Genomic DNA, 18,859 nt, shown 5'->3' on the forward strand with positions numbered 1-18,859 from the left:
CCCGCTGCCCCGCCCCGCCCACGTGCTAAAGCCCTGTGGTTGGACCCAGGGCCAGGTTGGGGGGGGGATTTGCAGAGTTCACCCCTCAACCCCCCACGGACCACGAACAAGCTCTAGGAACACACTGGGTTCCCCTACCCAGCTGCCATGTGCCTAGGACCTAGGGGTGGAGCCAGCCAGCCCCTGAGCGAAGCTGTGCCCAGACTTGTTTCCAGGGGCTGGCACCGAGACGCCTCTCACAGGGTGCTGTGAGGACCGAGTCGGCTGCGGGACCGCAGGCCACACGAGGAGGAAAGGAGGCCAGCCCTGTTTTGCTTTCCTACCACGTCCATCCCTTCTTCTTTATTTAAATTTTTTTTTAAATGTTGATGGACCTTTATTTTATTCCTTTATTTTTATGTGGTGCTGAGAATTGAACCCAGTCCCTCCCACATGCTAGGCAAGCGCTCTACCACTGGGCCCAGCCCCCGCCCCCATATCCATCCTTTCTTAACACTCCTCTTATCTAGGGACTGGGCCTCTGTGCCCCTCTCTTGAATTTGGGCCAAGCACAATGGTGGCTGTCCATGGGGTATGACAGAGTGAGGCCATGTGACACCAAGGCACACTGGACAAGAGCTTGGGACCCAGCACCATACTGTGGGGAAGCCCAAGCAGCCTGAGGAGGGTCCACATGGGACAACCCAAGGCCCTGTCCTTGGCTTTATCAGGGCTCCTGGCTGACAGCCCCCCAGGGGTCAGCTTGAGGCAGACCCTCCTGCCCTGGATGAGCCCCCCAGGCAATTACTGCCTTGGAGCTGAGGCCTGTGAGCCTTCTCTGCTCAGCCCTGTCCAGACTGGGGATCGATAAGCAAAAGCCATGGCTGCTGTGATTTTGAGAAACTACTCTGTCACACACACACACACACACACACACACACACACACACACACACCCCAATCCTTTTAGCTTTAAGTCTTTTTGTTTCCAAAAGAGTTACAAAGATAGGGGTTTCTACACCCCACCCATTTCCTCTAAGAAAGTAGCAGTGGTGCCCTGCCACCACCCAGGCTCATCTAGTTTGGCCGTTTCTCTGCCTCTGTGTTTTCCATCCCAGGATTCCACCCGGCACGTGCTGCCTTTAGTTGTGTCCTTGGTCCCCTTGCATCATCCCAGCACCCATCTATCCTTGGTCTTTCATGACCTGGACACTCTGTGAAGAGCACTGGGCAGGCATTTTGGAGTCGGCAAGGTGGCATCTGCTGGTGTCCACTTGTGAGTTGCTATTCCCCTTTTCCATCTTTTCATTAAAAGGTCACCAAGTTGGGCATGGTGGCTATGCCTGTGATCCCAGTGACTTGGGAGGCTGAGGCAGGAGGATCACAACCCAGGGGGAGAGAGCTGGCTGGGCTAAAAAGACAATAGTTTTAAAGCAAATTTAAGGAAAATGCAAAGAAGTCAAAACTTGTTGGGTTTGAAAATAAAAACATTCCCCCCAATTCTCAGCTTCTCTACATGGAAAAAAAAGTCTCAAATTAAGAAATGGGCTCTGAGCAAGATCACCCCCAGGAGAGGAACACAAGCCCCTTTGGAGATCCCTGAAGCACCACCTCTCATGCTTAAGATCAATCAATTTGCTGCCTTTTAGCTCAAATTCACCCTTCATGGCCTACTCTGTGAAAGGGATCTGGGCCTTTCAATGTCTTCTTTTGCCTGCAGGCACAATGCTGATCTGGTCACTAGACATTGCAGGAAAGGGATTTCCCCTCCCCATCCTGGCCAGGCCACACTCAGGGGTGAGCTAGACTCCTGCAGAGGGAGGCTCCCCCTTCCCAGTTCCAGCAGCACCTGGCTCTCTTCAAGGTCAGTGGAAACCAGTGGCTACTTTTCTCTTAGCACTCAGCAAGATACAAGCACGTCTTCGGCTGAGCCAATCAGTGGCATGTGTGTGTGTATGGGGTGGGGGGGATCTGGTACTGGGACTGTTTAGTAGTCTCACTCTTGTCCAGGATGGACAGGAGGCCAAGGGAGTGCTCCTGCCCTATCCTGGGAAGGGGGACACTGCGAAGACATCTCGATTCTTCTGATCACATGCCCACGGGGTAGTCACACATGGCTTGAGGCAGGATGTCATTCCTGGTGCAAGACCAGCAGCCTTGAATGAGCCCAAAGTGTCAATAGCCCCCACTGCGGAGCCTGTGTTATGCTGGCTTCTGGGGCAAAGGGGAACCAGGCCCTTAGAAGTGTCAGGAGTCAGTTCCAGTCCCCAGAGGTGCCCCCTGTGGGAAAACTCCTGGCCTTGTCCACTCTGTTCCTTTTGCCAGTTGCTGGGTCATCCTTTGGCTGGGAATAAACAAGCTTCTAGACGCCATCTCCACCCGTGACTGCTCGGAGCACCCGTCAGTGTCCCCGGGTGGCCATCACCTGATGCATGTCTGCTGCACCTGTCGCGGGCTCTCTAAGGGTCCTCGGCAGCATTCAGCGAGTAAGTGGGAACCTCCTGACCCCAGGGCGAAGGCCCTGCGTGCAACAGTGTGAGCGAGGACTGGCAGGGTGTGTCTGCAGGGAGTAAGAGCAAACGTGGGCATGGGCTTGGATCTCTGGGACTGTGGCTTCTGCCACAGTAGCCCTGGTGAGTGCTGCCAGGAAACCTCTAGGTGTCCAACAGGCAGGAAGCACGTCTCTTCCCATCTTTTCCCACAGCCAGACCTGGGTTCCAGGGGCTCTCCCTGGTGCCTCTGGGCAGTGGCCATTGGGGGCTGAGGACTGTTGAACAGCATCACATGGCCAGCCATTCACAGCCGTGGAGCCCACAGCCAGGACAAGGACGCTGTCACCATGCGATCAGCTGGCTTGTTGCCCGTATAACCCTAACCATAACCATTCCTTGTCTGTGACCCAGGGTTTTCAGAGAAGCCGAGAACTAGCTGCCTCCTCCCTCAGCAGACCCCTGCTCCTTCATGCTCGGAAGTTCCCATGGACTTTGCTGGTTTGCAAACTAATGGGAAGAAAAGGACAAGAACGAGTTAGCCACGGCCTCTGGTGAGCATTGATTTGACCAACTACCCTTGGGAATCAGAGGCCGGGCCTGTTAGCTCTAGGGGTGTCGAGTGCAGTGTCAATAACAGAGGGCTGCCAGGAAAGGGACACTCAGGGCAGCAGGGTGCAGCCGTGCACAGAAATGCTGGTGGGCCACGGGAGGCCACGCTCCTCCTACGCAGCGCCGTGGGGTCTGCGAGGAGATGCCCGGGCCCACAGCCACGGCTGTCACGGCGCCTGTGCAGGGAGGCCACTGATCTCCAGGTGTTTCCTCTGGATCTTTCCCTTAGAGTGGGTGAGGGGACGGGGTGTCACCCAGGCCACCATGGAGGATGGAACAGGTGCCACATGAATGACCGTGTCCCTAGGGTGTCCATGCTTATGCCTGCAATGCAGTGTCTCAGTCAGGGTGGCTGCGCTTTTTGGTCCTCTACACTTCTGACAGGGACATTATCCCCCTGGCATCTAGTAAACTGTAGGTGTGTAATAAACACTTGGTGTGTAAATACCTGGGTGGTTGTTCACGGGAGGCCTGCAGTGGAGGGCGACTCACCAGCCTGACTCACGAGGAGAATCCACACTCAGAGGGACCAGGGGACTGGCCCAGGGCTCCTGTCCGGCAGCAGCGCAGACCTCTGAGCCTGACTTCTTATTCTATCTGACGGCACATATTCATTAAGTGCCTACTGTGTGCAAGGGCATAGGGCAGGCCCTAAGGTGGCCACAGCCCCTGCCCTCATCACTGACACTCCTGTGGGGGAGGCAGAGGCCAGATGAACACACCCGGCAGCCATGGGGTGGGGGCGGCGGCGGCGGCGGTGCACAGGACAGCAGGGAAGAGGGCCCGGGGACAGGAGTGCTGAAGGCCACAGGGAGGCTGCTCTTCCTGGAGGAGGGGCTCCCTGGGAGCAGGTTCCAGGCAGAGGACGGCGACCCAGAGGTGGACATGGCAGTGGGGGACAGAGGCAAGGGAGACCTGTACCCTGCATGTCGCATGCCTTCTTCCCCAGGTAGATCCAGCCATGCAGCTGCCCTGACCACCCACTTGTGACAAGGACAGCGACAGCTCCCTGCAGCCCCTCGCTCCTTCCCAGAGCATGGCTGCCCGGGACCCTGGCTGACGTGCGGAGCCAGCCTGCTGCAGCAAGCTCCTGCATCTGTGTGGAGGGGGCTGCTTTCATTCTGACACTGACAGTCAAGTGTCACCGAAGGAGTCTGGGCCATGGAAACTATGCTGACTGAGGAGGGGTTGGTCCTGGTGACCTGGGGTCTCTAGGCCCAGGCCATCCTGACTGTCCGGTCACAGCTGAACTGGAGGGTATCTACGGTCAGGAGAGGGAGGAGAGAGGAACGGCTTCCTCACAGAAGAGCAACCTCGTCAAGACTGAACACACCTGCTCCGTGAAAGACCTGTTAAGACAATGAAAAGACAAACCACACAAGGGAGAAAATGTTTGCAACCCATGCCCCTGACGTAGGAATTGCACATAGGAAAAGAAGGCTGGGAAATGGGCAAAAGATGCAAGGCATCTCATCACACAGATGGCAGATAAGCACAGGGGACCGTCAGCACCATCAGCCAGCAGGGAAAAGCCAATAAGACACAAGGCTGGGTGCCCTGGGTAACGAGGCCGAGGCAGGAGGATTGCAAGTTTGAGGCAGCCTTGGCAACTTATGAGACCCTGTCTCAAAATAAAAATAAAATAAAAGGGCTGGGGATGTGGCTCAGTGGTTGAGTGTCCTGGGTTCCATCTTTAGTACCACAAACAATAAAATGTACAAATCAACAAATGTCACTATTCGCCTATCCGAATGTCTACAGTAAGCAGAGACAGTACTAATGCTGGCGAAGGCGTGGAAAGACAGGGCCTCACTGACAGCAGGGGCAAGGTCAACTAGCACAGCCACCTGGGAGCTTCTTTTATGTGTTTCTCCCTGTGCTGGGGATGGAACCCAGGGCCTCCTGTGCCAGAGGAGCACACCACCACCACCACCACCACCACCACCACCACCACCACCACCACCACCACCACCACCACCGAGCCACACCCCAGCCCCTGGCTGTTCCTTTTGAAATTAAAAATGAACTTACCTCATGACCCAACAATTATATGCATGGGCACACATCCCACAGAAAGGAAAGCTTATGTTCATGCAGAGGCTAGTACACAAGGCTCAGCAGCTTCTTTGGAATGGCCCCAATTTAGGACCACCCAGATATCCCCCAAAGGGTTAAGCAGTTAAACAGCGTGGTACATACACACTGCGGAGTATTACTTGGCAATGAAAAAGACTGGCGACACAAGGCACCACTTGGGTGATCCTCAAGGAAATGGCGCTGTCAGCTAACAGCCGCTCTCAGTTGGTAGGCGCTTCCCAGCAGCCCTTGCTGCCAGGCCCTGGGCTTTTGTTAACGAAACGCAGAGGAACTGTTGCCTGCCCGGACGGGGTCTGACACTCAAAATGCTGGCATATGATCCCCGTGTGCCTTTCCCTTTCTGCAAACTGGAAATGTGTCAGTTTGGGTCAGACATGAGGTGTTCCTCAGAGACTCGTGGGAGACGATCAAGAAGGGCTAGAGGTGACATGATTGGGTTATGGGAGCCTAATGGGAGACGATCCATTAGTATGGACCAACTGGATGGTAACTGTCGGCAGGTAGGGTATGGCTGGAGGACAGTGTCACTGGAGATGTGCCTTTGGGGCTCGTATTTTGCCCCTGGTGAATGGCGTTCTCTCGGCTCTTGGTCGGCTGCCTGCCGCCACCACCACCTTCGGCCTTGTGTGGCCTCATCTCAGTCAGAGCCTCGGAGCCGACCTTCTAAGGACTGAGGCCTCCGAAACCCTGAGTGCCAGGGAAACTTATCCTCTTCTTGTGGGGTCTTTTGGTCACAGCAGTGAAAAGGCTGACTAAAACAGCGACAACTGCCACCATGCAGACCACGTCCTAAGAGAGAGCCCAGGAACCCTGAGTGACACGGAGTGGAACTATCCGCGCTGCTTGGAGCGCTTCTCTTCTCTTCCGGGATGGGGGGCGGAAGCCAGAGTCTCGTGTCGCTAGGCAAGCTGAGCTCTGTCCCCACCCTGGAGGTGAAGGGGAGACAGCGTCTGTGGCCTCTGAGCCACCGTAGCTGTGGGCCGTGCCACAGCAGCTTGGCCTTTGCTCAGGCGCAAGGCAGGTTTCAGAAGAGCACGTGCATGACCTCCTTTTCTGCCACACCTAGGCCTGGAAAGATGCGCCCCAGGGCTCCAGCGGTCATCTACCACGTGGGGGTCACAGGTATTGTTTTCTTTGCTTTTTCACAGTACCTAATTTTCTATAAAAGGAACACATGGATTCCTTTTGTAATTAAGGAAGCATGACCATGACTGAGACAGAGCCAAGGACACGTGACGTGTTGGCGACAAGCCATCCAGCCTGGGGTGCCTCCTCCCCTCCTCTCCACCCCACCTATCTGTGCCAGGTCACTCCCTGTGCCTTGTCCTCGCCTTCCTGAGGGATGGTCCATGGTCTTTACCAAGCAGGCAGGGGCCTGCCTGCTCCCTGGGCACCACACTCCAGCGCATGCTGCCCTGGGGACAGCCAGTCTGGCTGGAATTTCAAACTCAATTAGCACAGAGTGGCCGGAGCTTTCTGGAGTAACTAATCATCTCCAAGCTGCTAAGACGGTGCTCTCCCTGGGATGTGCTCGTGAACTTTAAGGTTGAGCTCTTCAGGTACTAATGACAGGGAACAGCCGCTCCCAACTTAAAATTCAACTGGAAAGCGAGTTTCTGAGATCCTTTCCTCTATTTGGGACACAGGGAGGGCTGGTGGAGACTGGGACAGGGCCAGCCCGTTCTAGCGCCTGAAGCCCAGTTAGTCCCTGGGCACAAGGACGGCTTGTGCAGCCCCTCCCTTCTGGCTCTCTTCCTCATGCACCCTGTGGCCTTGACCATGCTCCACCCGCAGAACGGCCCAGTAGGCCGCTGCACTGGGAGTGGACAGGCGCGGGGAGCTGGCCTGCCCCTACTGCCAGGCCACAGCCACCAGTCACCTTGCCTCTCCCTGGTCTAATGGCTAGACGGACGATGCCTCCTGGATGGTGGGCAGGGGTTCTGGATCTTCTGAGAATCCTGGTGGCTGAAGCTGTCCTTCTCTCGATGGGGATGACCTTAAAAGGCTCTTGATTTAGCATCAGGCCCACTCTCTGACACTCCGAGTGCAATGGCGAGTTTGTGCATAAACACTGAAAGATCATCGTTTCATGCTGCCTGTGGTGTGAAGTGTGAAAACATCACTCGATACCAAAAGGCTGATTCCTAACTTAGTTCAGGGAGAGTCTGGACGACCTTTCACAGGCAGCGTGTTCTGTTCTGACGGGTGCCTGGGCGACTCATGGCACCCCGGACAGCAGAAAGCACGGGCGAAGCAGTGCTGTCCGGGGAAGCCTCGCTGCAGAGGAGTCCTGACCACACTTGGGGCTCACACCCGGCACGGCAGGGCTGGTCGCTCTGATGGAGAGGACATGCAGGTAGGTCACACGTGTGAAGCACCTGGCAGAGTAGATGCTGAGCTTGGGGTCATAATTAAGTCACTCTTGAGTACCTGTAGACCTGGCCTAGAGGTCCCCTTGGACAGTCCAAATCATGTTCTGGCTCCGTCACCACAGCACCCATGGTGGACCTGTTCCTTCAGTGAGAGGAACTCAGTGACTGTCCGCACGGCAGGAACCTCCCGGCCTCCCTCACAGCCCACCCTCTTGGAACTGTTCCCAACACCCTTTCAGGTGCAGTCTGTCCTGTTTCCATGGCTGACACACAAAGCAGGCATGTCCATCTCTGTGAGCACAAGCGGGCAGGATTGGCCAGCCTGGATCTCGAGTACATTGCCTTGGAGACTCTCTCTCAGAACCGAGCAATGGGAATAGAAGAGACAGAAAGGCCTCAAAGGTTAAATGGTCTGACCCGTGTCCCCAGCCCCCCTTTAAGTGAGGGAATGTTAAAAATATAGCAAGGGGCTGGGGATGTGGCTCAAGCGGTAGCACGCTCGCCTGGCATGCGTGCGGCCCGGGTTCGATCCTTAGCACCACATACCAACAAAGATGTTGTGTCCACCGAAAACTGAAAAATAAATATTAAAAAATTCTCTCTCTCTCTCTTTATAAAAAAAATATATAGCAAAACAGCAGAGCAGGCGTTGCCCGGGTCTCCACTGTGACCAAGTCTCAGCCTCCGTCTACAGGCCTCTCCTCCCTCCCAGCACCGGGCATCAACCCTGTGCCTCAGAGGAGGCCAGAGGAAGCGGCTCACCCCAGCTCTGCCACTGGAGGAGAGGACAGGACCTGTCTCTCTCCATGCTGCTGTAATGGTCAACCCTTTGCACCTCTGTACACCTGCCCCAGGACCCTTCCTAGTGCTCCTGTGGACGACAATCAGGTACAGAGGACAGGGCCAAGGCACCTGCTCCTGGGTGCACACATGAAGTAGCCCTCTGAGGCTACTTACTGGCCCATCGCCTGTGCAGAAGACGGGGACGAGAGGGAGTCCGAGAGCACTTGGCGCCTGGGGGACCGACCGCCCAGACTGCTGCGGTTGGAAGCTGGACATCTGATGGCTCAGATGCGAGTCGGCATCCACGGCTTCACTGACCTCAGGTTCTTCTGGGTTCCAGCACCTCTGAGGCTGGCAGTCCCCAGGGACTTGCCTCCCCTGCGCATGGCCGGAGCCGGTGGTGCGTGGCCAGCGTCAGTGCTGCATTGGGCCCGTGTGCATACTTGGGGTCTTTGAAGACATGAGTACCAGGAAACGGCGCTAGCGCACCTGATGCCCTCACTCTGGGTTTTCTTGCAAACCAACAATGGAGAGTCTCTGGAGGGCTGGGCTGGGGCTCAGTGGCAGAGCACCCGCCTAGCACCCCATAAAAATAAATAAATAAAATTAAATAAAGGTATTGTGTCCAACTACAACTAAAAAATATTAAAGAAAAAAAAAAAAAGAGTCTCAGGAGACCAATAAAAGGAGGATCCAGGGAGCTGACAAATTGTGCTATGGTCTGTGACTGGGAGGGGGTGGCCAGTACCGGGCAGGAGAGATGGCCTCCCTGGGAACACAGAAAAGCCATTTCAAAGCAACCACAGGCTGGTGTGATGGCTCATGTGCCACACAGGGTCACCACTGAGGCCTGGCAGTAGCTTAATTGGCAGCATATTTTCTTGGAGGCTCATAAAACAATGGCACATCTAATGGGTGTTGGCATCTTAAATCTAGTGAACAGCAGCATTCAGTGGGGGCTGCCTGCTGCAGGTGTCCTGCTTGTCACTGCTGCTTCTCAGGCTGCCCGGTGCTGCCTGGCCCTGGAGCCTCTGCCTAGGAGGTCCGGGGCAGGCTTCCCAGGGCCAGGTGTCCCCATCACTGAAGCCCCGACTCTGCCTGCCAACCTGGTGGGGACAGGCAGGACCTAGGAGGAGCCAGGCCCTTCTTTGTCGGCTCAGATGGCAGTGCCCCTGGATGTCACTTCCTGGGAAATGTCCTCTCCTCAAGTCCTTGGCCAGGGCAGAGATTGCCACAGAAATGGATGATGGCTTCATGAGCTGGTGTCCAGAAACTGGATGGACCTGTAGTAATGCCTGGGGCAGAGCCAGGCCAACAGTGGCGCCCACCCTGGGAACCTGTGGGACTGGTTTCAGGGGAAGAGACTCCTCCTGCTGTCTTTCTCAAAGGGAACCATCATTTTTCAAGCCACCAAGGTGGCTTTGAAAGGGAGCATTACCCAGGCTGGCCTCCCTGCAGGGAGAAGCCGGAGGTACCCCCAGAGAGCCGCGTCCACACACCCGCTCCTGTTCACTGAGGCGGCGTGGAAGGCGCTGTAAGGAGGAGACGAGGCCTTGCCTGGGTACAAAAGGTTTATTGCTTATAAAAATAACTTAGCAAGCACAAAACAAAGTCCCCCGTGTGACAGGGCTCGTTCAGTCACCTTCAGCAAACTGGGGGACTCACCCATATTGCCAGCGTGTGCCAAGGCTAGGCTGGGCGACCTCCCCCAGTGGTGCTCCGAGAAGGTCCTTCGTGATAGCCATAGCTTGACAGACAGCGGGCAGCAAGGGGTCAGGGCCAGTGTCACTCAGGGCTGCCTGGGTGGGTGGGGTCACTGCCGGCAGGTGTCATGGAAGGCTTCCAGTGTTCGGAAGTCCCTCCACGTGGGGGGCAGGCCATCCTGCAGGAACTTCCCGCAGCGCTGACATGGGGCCTGGAACAGCTTTATGTAGCTTCTTAACCAGGTCTGAAAAGAGAAGGGAGGACAAATGCAACAGCCCCGGTGCTTCCCAATACCCTCCCATCAAGCCTAATGGCCCCAAGGACAGAGCCCTGGAGCTGGCTTTGGCCCCAGAGAGAAGCTGCTGAGCCCACAAGGCTGTGTCGAGGGACTTTGGGTTCTGACGCCCCCACCCCCGCCCCGAGTTATCAGCACAGAGAGGGCAACTCTCCCTGGCAGGGGGGCCCTGGGGCAGCACCAACCATGCTGCACGGAGCCTGGCAAGGACCCTCTTCTTGCTGCCAGGTAGGGGGCATGGCCACGTGCCGAGGGAGTCTAGGAATAGCTGACGGCTGGAGAATTCTGCATGGAGGGCACAGCGCCTTCTAATCTGATTTCTGAGGTCACTGCTCACTGTCAGGATGTGGCCTAACACTCTGGGAGGGGGTAAGTGGGGACAGCCCCAGTGCCACCAAATCACATAATAAGCAGCAAACACACACTTTAATTCAGAGAGCAGAGAGCTTTCGGGCATCATCTATAAGGATGAGATGCACGTAACTCAATTCTCAAACTCAAGGAGATTCGCTACCAAAAAACCCCACCAAAACAAAGCAAAGAAGCCAAACACCCAACAGATCCAAACGCACGACAAGTGAGCCAGTTCTCACTGTGCAGGGGTGCAAGACTCTCATCAATTAACATTCTCCTGAATTATGTGGACAAGAGAAAACGGCTATCTGAAGAGGTCAGCTGAGTTACATGAATCCCCTGCCTTCAGCTGGGCGGTCCGAGATGGCAGAGTGCGGCCCATCCATGCCACCTCAGTCAGCAGGGTGGCCTGGGGGTTTCTATAGCAAGTCACGAGGAGGTCACCGGATCAGTCAGCTACACTGCTTATCCTCTGGTGCTGAGCTCGTCTGCATCCTCCCCAGATCCCCAAGTCAGAGCTGAAGGGAACGGACGTCCCAGAGTGTGAGACTAAAGCAGGCTGCCCTCTACTGGGTGGCTGCTGGCTGCCTGCCCTCTTGCATGTGGAGGAAGCCCTCATGGACTGCTCCTTGTTTACACTCCTAACATTAGGAAGCCAAGTGATGAGCTGGGCTTGTCTTCTGAGCAGTGCGTGACAGGCTTTCTAGGAAGCCCCCCGGTGGAGGCCCACATGACAGGATGGATGGGACCAGAGACACCCACCTGGCTGTCAACAGTGATTTGCACTCACTAAAGGGAAGTCTGAGGGGGTTTCTACCAGGCAGCCTTTCCAGCAGAAGACAAAAGGCTGTTCTGTGGGCAGTGAAAGATGGAGCCTAGTGACCCAGCGCACTAGGCCATGTCAGTGCGAGCCGAAAGAGCTGGCAGAGTCTGCCTCGGACATACAACGCACTGTCACCCCTGGTCAGGCCAATGCCAGGGAAAGGTCCTGACTGTGGCCTCTGCCCAGAGCTGTGGTGTGAGTACTCCCACTGGGTTCCATTTCAAGCCAGAAGAGTTTGAATAGGCGCTGCAAACCTCTGAACACCCCTCAAGAGCTGCCAGGCTCCTGGGGGCTGCCCTCACTGCAAGCTGCTCTGAAATCCGAGAACGAACTGTGTTGGGTGCAGCCAGCCTAGACTCACCACTGCAAGCCTGGGGCCAGGCACAGGACCTGGGTGGGGCAGGTCAAGAGCCCAGTGAAGACCCTACTAGGTCCATGTGAGAAACTTTTAGAGGATCCTTCTGCGACCACCTGTCCAGCCACGACAGGGAGCCCGCGGTGCCATCTCCCACCCGGCTCCCATGGCAGCCCGAGGGCCAAGAGTGCAGCTTCCCCCCTCAGCTGTGTGTGCACACTCCAAGGCTCCTGAAGCCACTTACCATGAAGGACCTGACCACAACATCTGGCATCTGGGGCAGCTGGTAGTGGAGCAGGGCAGTGGTGGCATGGTCTGTCACCTGAAAATGAAGGACAGTGGCTGGAGTCAGCAGTCAGAGATGGCCAGCGGGATGGACGCCTCCTTTTACAGGCACCAGCCCTGCTTTTGGATGTCTCTCAGAGAAAAGGACATCTGAAATAAAATCTTGAGTAGGAAAATTAGTTAGCAGAGTTGGGGGCAGAGAGAAGAGGAGGTGTGTGTAGGCAGAAAGGACAGCCCCGGAGGGAAGCGGAGTGCGGAACGGCCCTACACAGAAAACCCAGACAGGCTGGAGCGCTAGGGGTGGGAAGGCAGTGGCCTGAGGCCAACGGGGAGAAGGCAGGGCAGACCAGAGGGCGGACAGGCCTCCCTGCTCCCGACACCAGGATGCAGGCAAGGAGCCTGGCGGCCATGCTGGGACCACTCTCCCAGCAGCACGCAGGGTCTCCTCTTGCTCCCTTAGATTTTCTCTGTCTCCTAACTTGTAGCCACGTGGGCCTGGTGGTCAGGAAACTGCTGATTTCTGAGGACCCTTCCTCAGGTCTCATGGTGGCTACCTTCCCAGGTGTCTCCAGTACTTCGTGGGCCACACTCACATCTCCACTCCATGGGCCATGAAACTGCCACAGCAGTTTCGTGACCAGTGGACAGGGTACTGCTTCCTGACCTTGACTTAGCTATTCATCCTTTCTGCCACTCAGTCCTTTCCAAAAGACAAAGGGTCTGGTCTGCGATTCTCTGCAGGTCTGAAATGTGATGACAACATGAATTGCTAATGCCTGCTATCCATCAGCAAATTAATAGATTCTACTAATTTGATAGTTGTGTTCAAACTAATGGTTTATTTGATTGTCCTCATTAGGGATTCTTGGCATTACAAATGTTGTGGTTAAAACAAAACAAAACAAAACAAAACACAAGGAAACAAAAAACTCTATAGACAAAAATCTTTGAATTTGAGAACAAAAATAAACACAGGTCCAAGGTGTTCGTTACCAACTGAGTAAGGAGCCAAGTGGCCTGAGCAGTAGTCGCGCACACCAGCAGGGGGCGCCAGGAACACTGTGCTGACCCCACTCAGTGGGCTGTGTGTGAGCCTGACACTGGTCCCCACACCCGCCAGAGAGGCTTCACCACTAGGTATGAGGACAGCCTCCACAGCTGGGCTTTCCAGGGCCCAGTCTTCAGCCTCATGTGAACACAACCTCAGCTTCCCCAGGATAAAATGTGTGTGCAAGTGACACCCTCCAGTAGGCCCAGGAGGCTGGGAGGAGAGTGGCATGGGAGGGGCTCCTCCTGCCCAGGTGTGCCAACAGCCCCACTGGCTCTCCGGCCAACTGACCTGCACCTGCCTCTTTCCCACCAGACTTTCCAGGGCAGCCTGGTAGCTGGTGAGCCCCGATACGCGATCAGCTCTGTGAGCAGGAATCATCTAGTTCCTGCTGTGACTATCAGGCCTGGAATATCACCAGGCAAACAGCAGGTGCTCAATACACATGTGTTGAGAAAAAAATGCCCACTGCCATAAACGTGGGGCCTGGCTTTCCTGCAAAGGCAGCCACAGCTCGTGTCCCGTGCTGTTGGGGAATTCTCACTTTCCAGCTGGGTGGAGCTTCTCCCCCAAGGGCCAAGCCTGCTTTATTTTAAGCATTTTGACAGACAGCTTTCTAAAATGAGCAATGCTTTTTTTCTTTTTCTTTTTTTTTTAACAGTCGCAATGATAACCTTGCAAAATGACTGGTGGTGGCAGTCGAGTGAGGGGAAGAGCCGCATGAAGCTCTGCATACAAGGCCCGTGGGCTTGAACCTGGGCTTCGTTCTTGCCCATCCAGCTCCCTGGCTAAGAAAGCCCACGAAGTGCCCTGTGAGGTCCACGGATGTTCCCTGTACTGCGTGTGCTGTCACAGAAAGGAACAGGGTTCCTGGAAGCTCTCTCCTGGCCTCCCCAGGGGTTTTCCAAGGCCCTGGCTGCAGCCTGCTCTAGTGTGCAGCGAGCTAGGCTGGGGTGCTCTGGGCAAGGCTCCTTTCCCACCCAGGGCACTGTCCACTTGCACCAACCCTGGGTGGCCCAGGGAGGGCACAGGGTTTGCTATACCTGCAGCTGGAGCTGATGACCCAGAGGCACGGCGAAGGCAGGAAGCTTTGCTCAGCTGGGCTTCTTTCTTTTCACAGTTTTAACACAAATGATCAACATTTAGAATCTGCGAGCTTCACTTAACTGGCCCCCACACCCCTGCTTCTCTGAAGGTCTGGGATCTGGAGCAGCCTCACAGGTCAGTGTGGCCACGTGAGGTGCTCCACACAAGTCCAGCCCTGGCCTGGCCTCACTCTGCCCTACCCTGTGCAGGCGTCCACCCTCAGCGGGATTGGGGTGGTCTCTGGATGGAGCCCCCTACCTTCATCCAATGCCCCCAGGGTCTCACTTCTGCCTGTTTCTTTCAGCACGGGGCCACTTGGCCTATGGTCTTTGGAATCTGGGGCCTCGACTCAAATGCCAACAAGAGCATGGCCCCAAGATGCCCTAACCCAGCCCTACCCAGCCCTGCTGTCCCTGTGCCTCCCGCCTGGTTTCCCAAGTTCCACTTGAGTGCATCTTCCCTGGGGTATAGACCTGTGTCCACTTCCTTTTCCTTTCCTCAGCTCACCTCTTACCTTGACCTTTCCAGCTGAACTTGGGCTGTCCAAGCCATCCATGAGATGCACCTAGTTTTGATCACCTCTAGGTGCCGTCCCCAGGCCAGGCTTGTTGCTCATCGCAGGGCCATCTCAAGCACTCTACAGACCTGCTCCCCGTGGCCTTGCTAAATGACCAGAGCCAAGGCTGTCCCTGGGGCCTCTTCCCACCACCACTCTCAGCAGCCTCAGAGCCCCCAGGTACACATCTTGTTCCTCCTGTGTCCTCTCCCCTCTGTTGCCACTGCACAGCCTGGGCTGCGTCTTTCCTATCAGGGTGACCAGAAGATCCCGAGGGCTCTTTCCAGTCCTTTCTCAGCAGCAAGCGCTGGGAGAAAGGGTGTGGGCTTGGGGCATGGACCCTGGTCCTGCCTCTTCAGAAGGCCATGTGGATGTGCAATGTCCTCTCATTTAGTGGTGGCTCCCCCTCCAAGAAAATGGCGAGGCTGGAGCCAGCGTGAGGACCAGCACACGATGCGCAGGTGCTCGCCATCCAGCAGACATATGGTCACCCTCACACCACAATTGTCCCTGCCTCCCAGGGGACAGGAGGCCAAGGCTCCCTGACCCTGCTCCTGTAGTTCTGCCCTCAGTCCCTGCCCACCCGCCTCGCCAGCCTCCCCTCCTGTCTAGCTCCTATTTCTTCACATCAGAACCCACAGAACTGGCTTTTTGTTGTTAGAGATTTTGGTTAGCATCAGTTCCCCTGACTTGACTGAACTCTGCCAAGTCCCCAACAAGAAGGTCTCAGAAGAGGTGGGTGAGCACGGGCCTGACAAGGGTGGGGATGAAGGATGAGGGCAGTTGAGGCTTCCCTTGCCACAAGGCTGGGCCACGTGGACAGTTCTAGTCAAGGCATCAGAAAGAGGAAGTGTGCATGCTACTTCTGCCTGGAGGCTGCGAAGGGCAAGCATGGGCTCTTCATGCCAGTTCTCCACGACAGTGTCATCAGACGGGGCAGGCCGCCTGCTGGCTGGGTGGCGTGTGGCGTTCCTCCAGGCAGGCCCTCTCCGCCCCGAGAGAAAGCCCTCCTGGAGCCTCGCCTCCTGTCTGGGGGATGAGCTGTGGCCAAGCAGCCCCCTGCGCAAGGTATTGCTCAGAATGTGGTCCTTGGAGCGAGCAGGCGGGGTCACCTAGAAACGTGTTTGAAATCTGCCCAAGAGCAGAAGCCTTCTCAGGCTTCTCAGAAGTAGTGAGCCTCGGGGGTTCTTACTAGGGACGCTACGCGCACAAGAACAGCAAGAGCACACACAGTATCTGGGGTCCTGCCAGCAAGCGGGGTTCATGAAGGAGGCTGCGAATGGCTGAGGCCTGGCATTTCCAACTGCCTCCAGGCGACACCCAGGCTGCTGGCTAAGGCCTGGCTTCGAGAGGCCAGGCTGGAGCACGTCCTGGGTCCTACTGGAAAATGGCTTCAAAGGAAGAGGCATTGGATTCTGGGACACAAAGAAGTTCAAAAGCAAGACAGTTTCTTTCTCAAGAATGGAAGTGAACAGGATCACCCCAACCTCACAGTGGGTGCTGTGGAGTGTTAGTGACAAGATCTTACATCTGAGTGGCCAGGTTTTCCTTATTTCTGGAAGGTGCATTTTAGGATCACAGGATAGTCTATCATCGGACAAGAGCTACTCAGAATGAGAGCTTATACGTACCAAGCTCTATCTGCCCCTAAAGTAACTCTTACAAGAATAGAGGGGGTGTAATTTCCACCCCAGATATCGGGGATAGACCCAGGGGTGCTCGATCACTGAGCTACACTTTAGTTCTTTTTATTATTTAAAAAAAAAATTTTTAAAGATGAAGTCTGACTAAATTGCCAAGGTTGCCTCAAACTTGCGATCCTTCTGCCTCAGCCTTTGAGTAGCTGGGATCATGGGTGTGGCTCTATAAGTCTTAGAGATCACGGAGGTTGGAAGATGTCCAGAGGTACCCAGTTGGCAAGGGGCAGTTGGTGTTTGCACACAGATCCTGCAAGACCTGAGCCCCACCCCTCCCATCTCCCACTGCAGGCTGGTGCCTGGCAGCATCTCACCGTGTCCCAGTGAGGTCTCTGGAAAGCCTGAGTTACATGCAAGGTGCAGGCCGATATGCACAGGTGGCAGCTGCGCAGCAGGCTGCCCAAGAGCAGAACGAGCTGAGTGACCAGAGACACCCCTCTAGGTACAGCCGGAGCTGCACACTGAGGCTGTTTTGGCATCTGACTCCTGGGAGGGCATCCAACTGGTCTTTCTCTTACTGTTTGGCATTCTGGTCAAATCCAGCCTCCTTTTCAAAAGGCCTAGTATACAGTATTATCTTTTCTTGCCAAATGGTGGCAGTTTTTTTTTCTAACACTGATGCATTTAGTTTCCCCAATTTCCCACCACCAATTACAGGAATATTTTAATGAGAGAAACAAGGCCAGCCGATGTGCTTTCTCCTCCCTTCCTCTTCCTTGGTGGCTCCACTGCAGTGTCTGGATTCCTGAGGCTGAGCTCCCCAGCACCAGGCAAGAGGCTTACCTATAACCATCTTCTTCTTGGTCAAAGCACTCTACCTTCAATACATTTTTGTTTTACACTTTTTGACAACAAAGTTGTTTTGGGCTCAACATTGAAGATATGGAAAAGACAAGCCTGAGGCAAAAAAAAAAAAAATTGCTATTAACTAATTTAGTGGCAGCCCAGGTTCGGGTCCCATTGTGCTGTAAAGCTAATGAGATTCTGCGGGGAGATAAAAGCCACCTTGCTTTGCGAGGCGCCAGAGAAGGGCACTAATGCTACCAGGAGGGGGAGGGAGGATTCAGCTGCTAGTTGAGTGCTGGCTTGAAACAAAGCTTGTAAAAAGATCAAAGTGGACAGGGAGCCCTAGGAGAGAGAGGGAGGAGAAGCCACCAGAACAATGAGCTGACAGGACAAGGTGGCGGGAAGGAGGGAAGAGGGGTACCTCATAGCGAGATGGAATGGCCATGCCCTGCAGCCTGGTTTCCCCGGCTCAGAGCTGAACTGTGGGGAGTTACTTGGGAAGGCACCATCTGCAGGGCCTGGCCACCAACCTGCATGGCTTTGTTGACTTTACTTTCTGTTTTCTCCTCCTGCACAGCCAGGCCTTGCCTCGCCCTCACCTCCAGGCACCAGAAAGGTCAGGCACACTCCAAAGGAGGACAGCTGAACTTGGAGAAGGACCTCTTTCAAGAGTCCTTGAACCAGCTGCCAGTCAACATGCTGGGGAAGGACTGACAGTCAAAACAGTCTCACCAAGTTCCTCTGCCATATTGTGTGCAAGGAGCGCTGACAGCCTCCCTCCCAGAGTTTGGGGATGGAGGGCTTGAGAGCTATTTTAGCTAAACCAAAAACGGCACTGCCTGCAACACTGGTGACAGGCAGGTCGGTGACAGTGGGGCCTGTGCAAGGCTGGTGTATGCTGCACAGCCTGGTGGGAGCCCAGCCTCGGGACCCACCACAGGTCATGCAGGAGCCGGGTGACCTGGGGTGAGGATTAACTGTCAAGGGAGGGCCAGTGACTGACAAAGTGCAAGTAGCCACCAGATGTGAGCCATCACAGTTTGATCTCACTTAATCTCCACAAAATCTGACAACAGAGGGACTTGTAACTGCCATTTATAAGTGAGGGACAAAAGTTGCCAGGAGGTCAAGTGACTTGCCTGGGCCAAGGAGCTGTGAAGCCGCAGAGCAGGGATGGCCCAGGCGTGTGAGCTTGAGTGCCAGATGCGAAGCCCCAGGCCTGGCGGCTCCCACTGCAGGTCTTTGGGGTTGATGTGGGGCTTGGGGGTATCACATCCAAGTCTTCTCCCCAGAGGGGAAGGAAACCCATCATTCTTAGGGGGGAGGTATGGCCGTAGTACAAGTCTCCCAAGTGAAGCCATGTTCTTGCCACTTAGACGAGGTTCCCTCCACTTCTCTGCTAGAAGCTTCTTCCTATCTTGCCCACTCTCAGGTGCAGAGCCCCCTAGTCATCTTGAGGGCTAGTGGGCCCTCAAGATGACTCTGGATTGGACAAGGCTCTGCCTGAGTTATCAAGAGGGAAACTGTGCCAATAGGAGG

The 18,859-nt window shown here is 55.3% G+C and overlaps 1 protein-coding gene across 1 annotated transcript in view; it reads right to left on the bottom strand.

Annotated features, from left to right (window-relative positions):
* Positions 1-9,888: 9,888 nt before the first annotated feature.
* Med27 (mediator complex subunit 27) overlaps positions 9,889-18,859 on the bottom strand; it is a 188,326-nt gene continuing 179,355 nt past the window's right edge. The window contains exons 7-8 of the mRNA XM_026395548.2: positions 12,107-12,184; positions 9,889-10,279 (exon numbers count right to left, since the gene is read on the bottom strand). Coding sequence (XP_026251333.1) covers positions 10,145-10,279; positions 12,107-12,184 — 213 coding nt within the window. The 3' untranslated portion in view covers positions 9,889-10,144. The remainder of the gene's footprint in view (positions 10,280-12,106; positions 12,185-18,859) is intronic.

The sequence above is a fragment of the Urocitellus parryii genome, chromosome 4 (assembly GCF_045843805.1).
Source record: "Urocitellus parryii isolate mUroPar1 chromosome 4, mUroPar1.hap1, whole genome shotgun sequence".
In the NCBI taxonomy this organism is placed as follows: domain Eukaryota; kingdom Metazoa; phylum Chordata; class Mammalia; order Rodentia; family Sciuridae; genus Urocitellus; species Urocitellus parryii.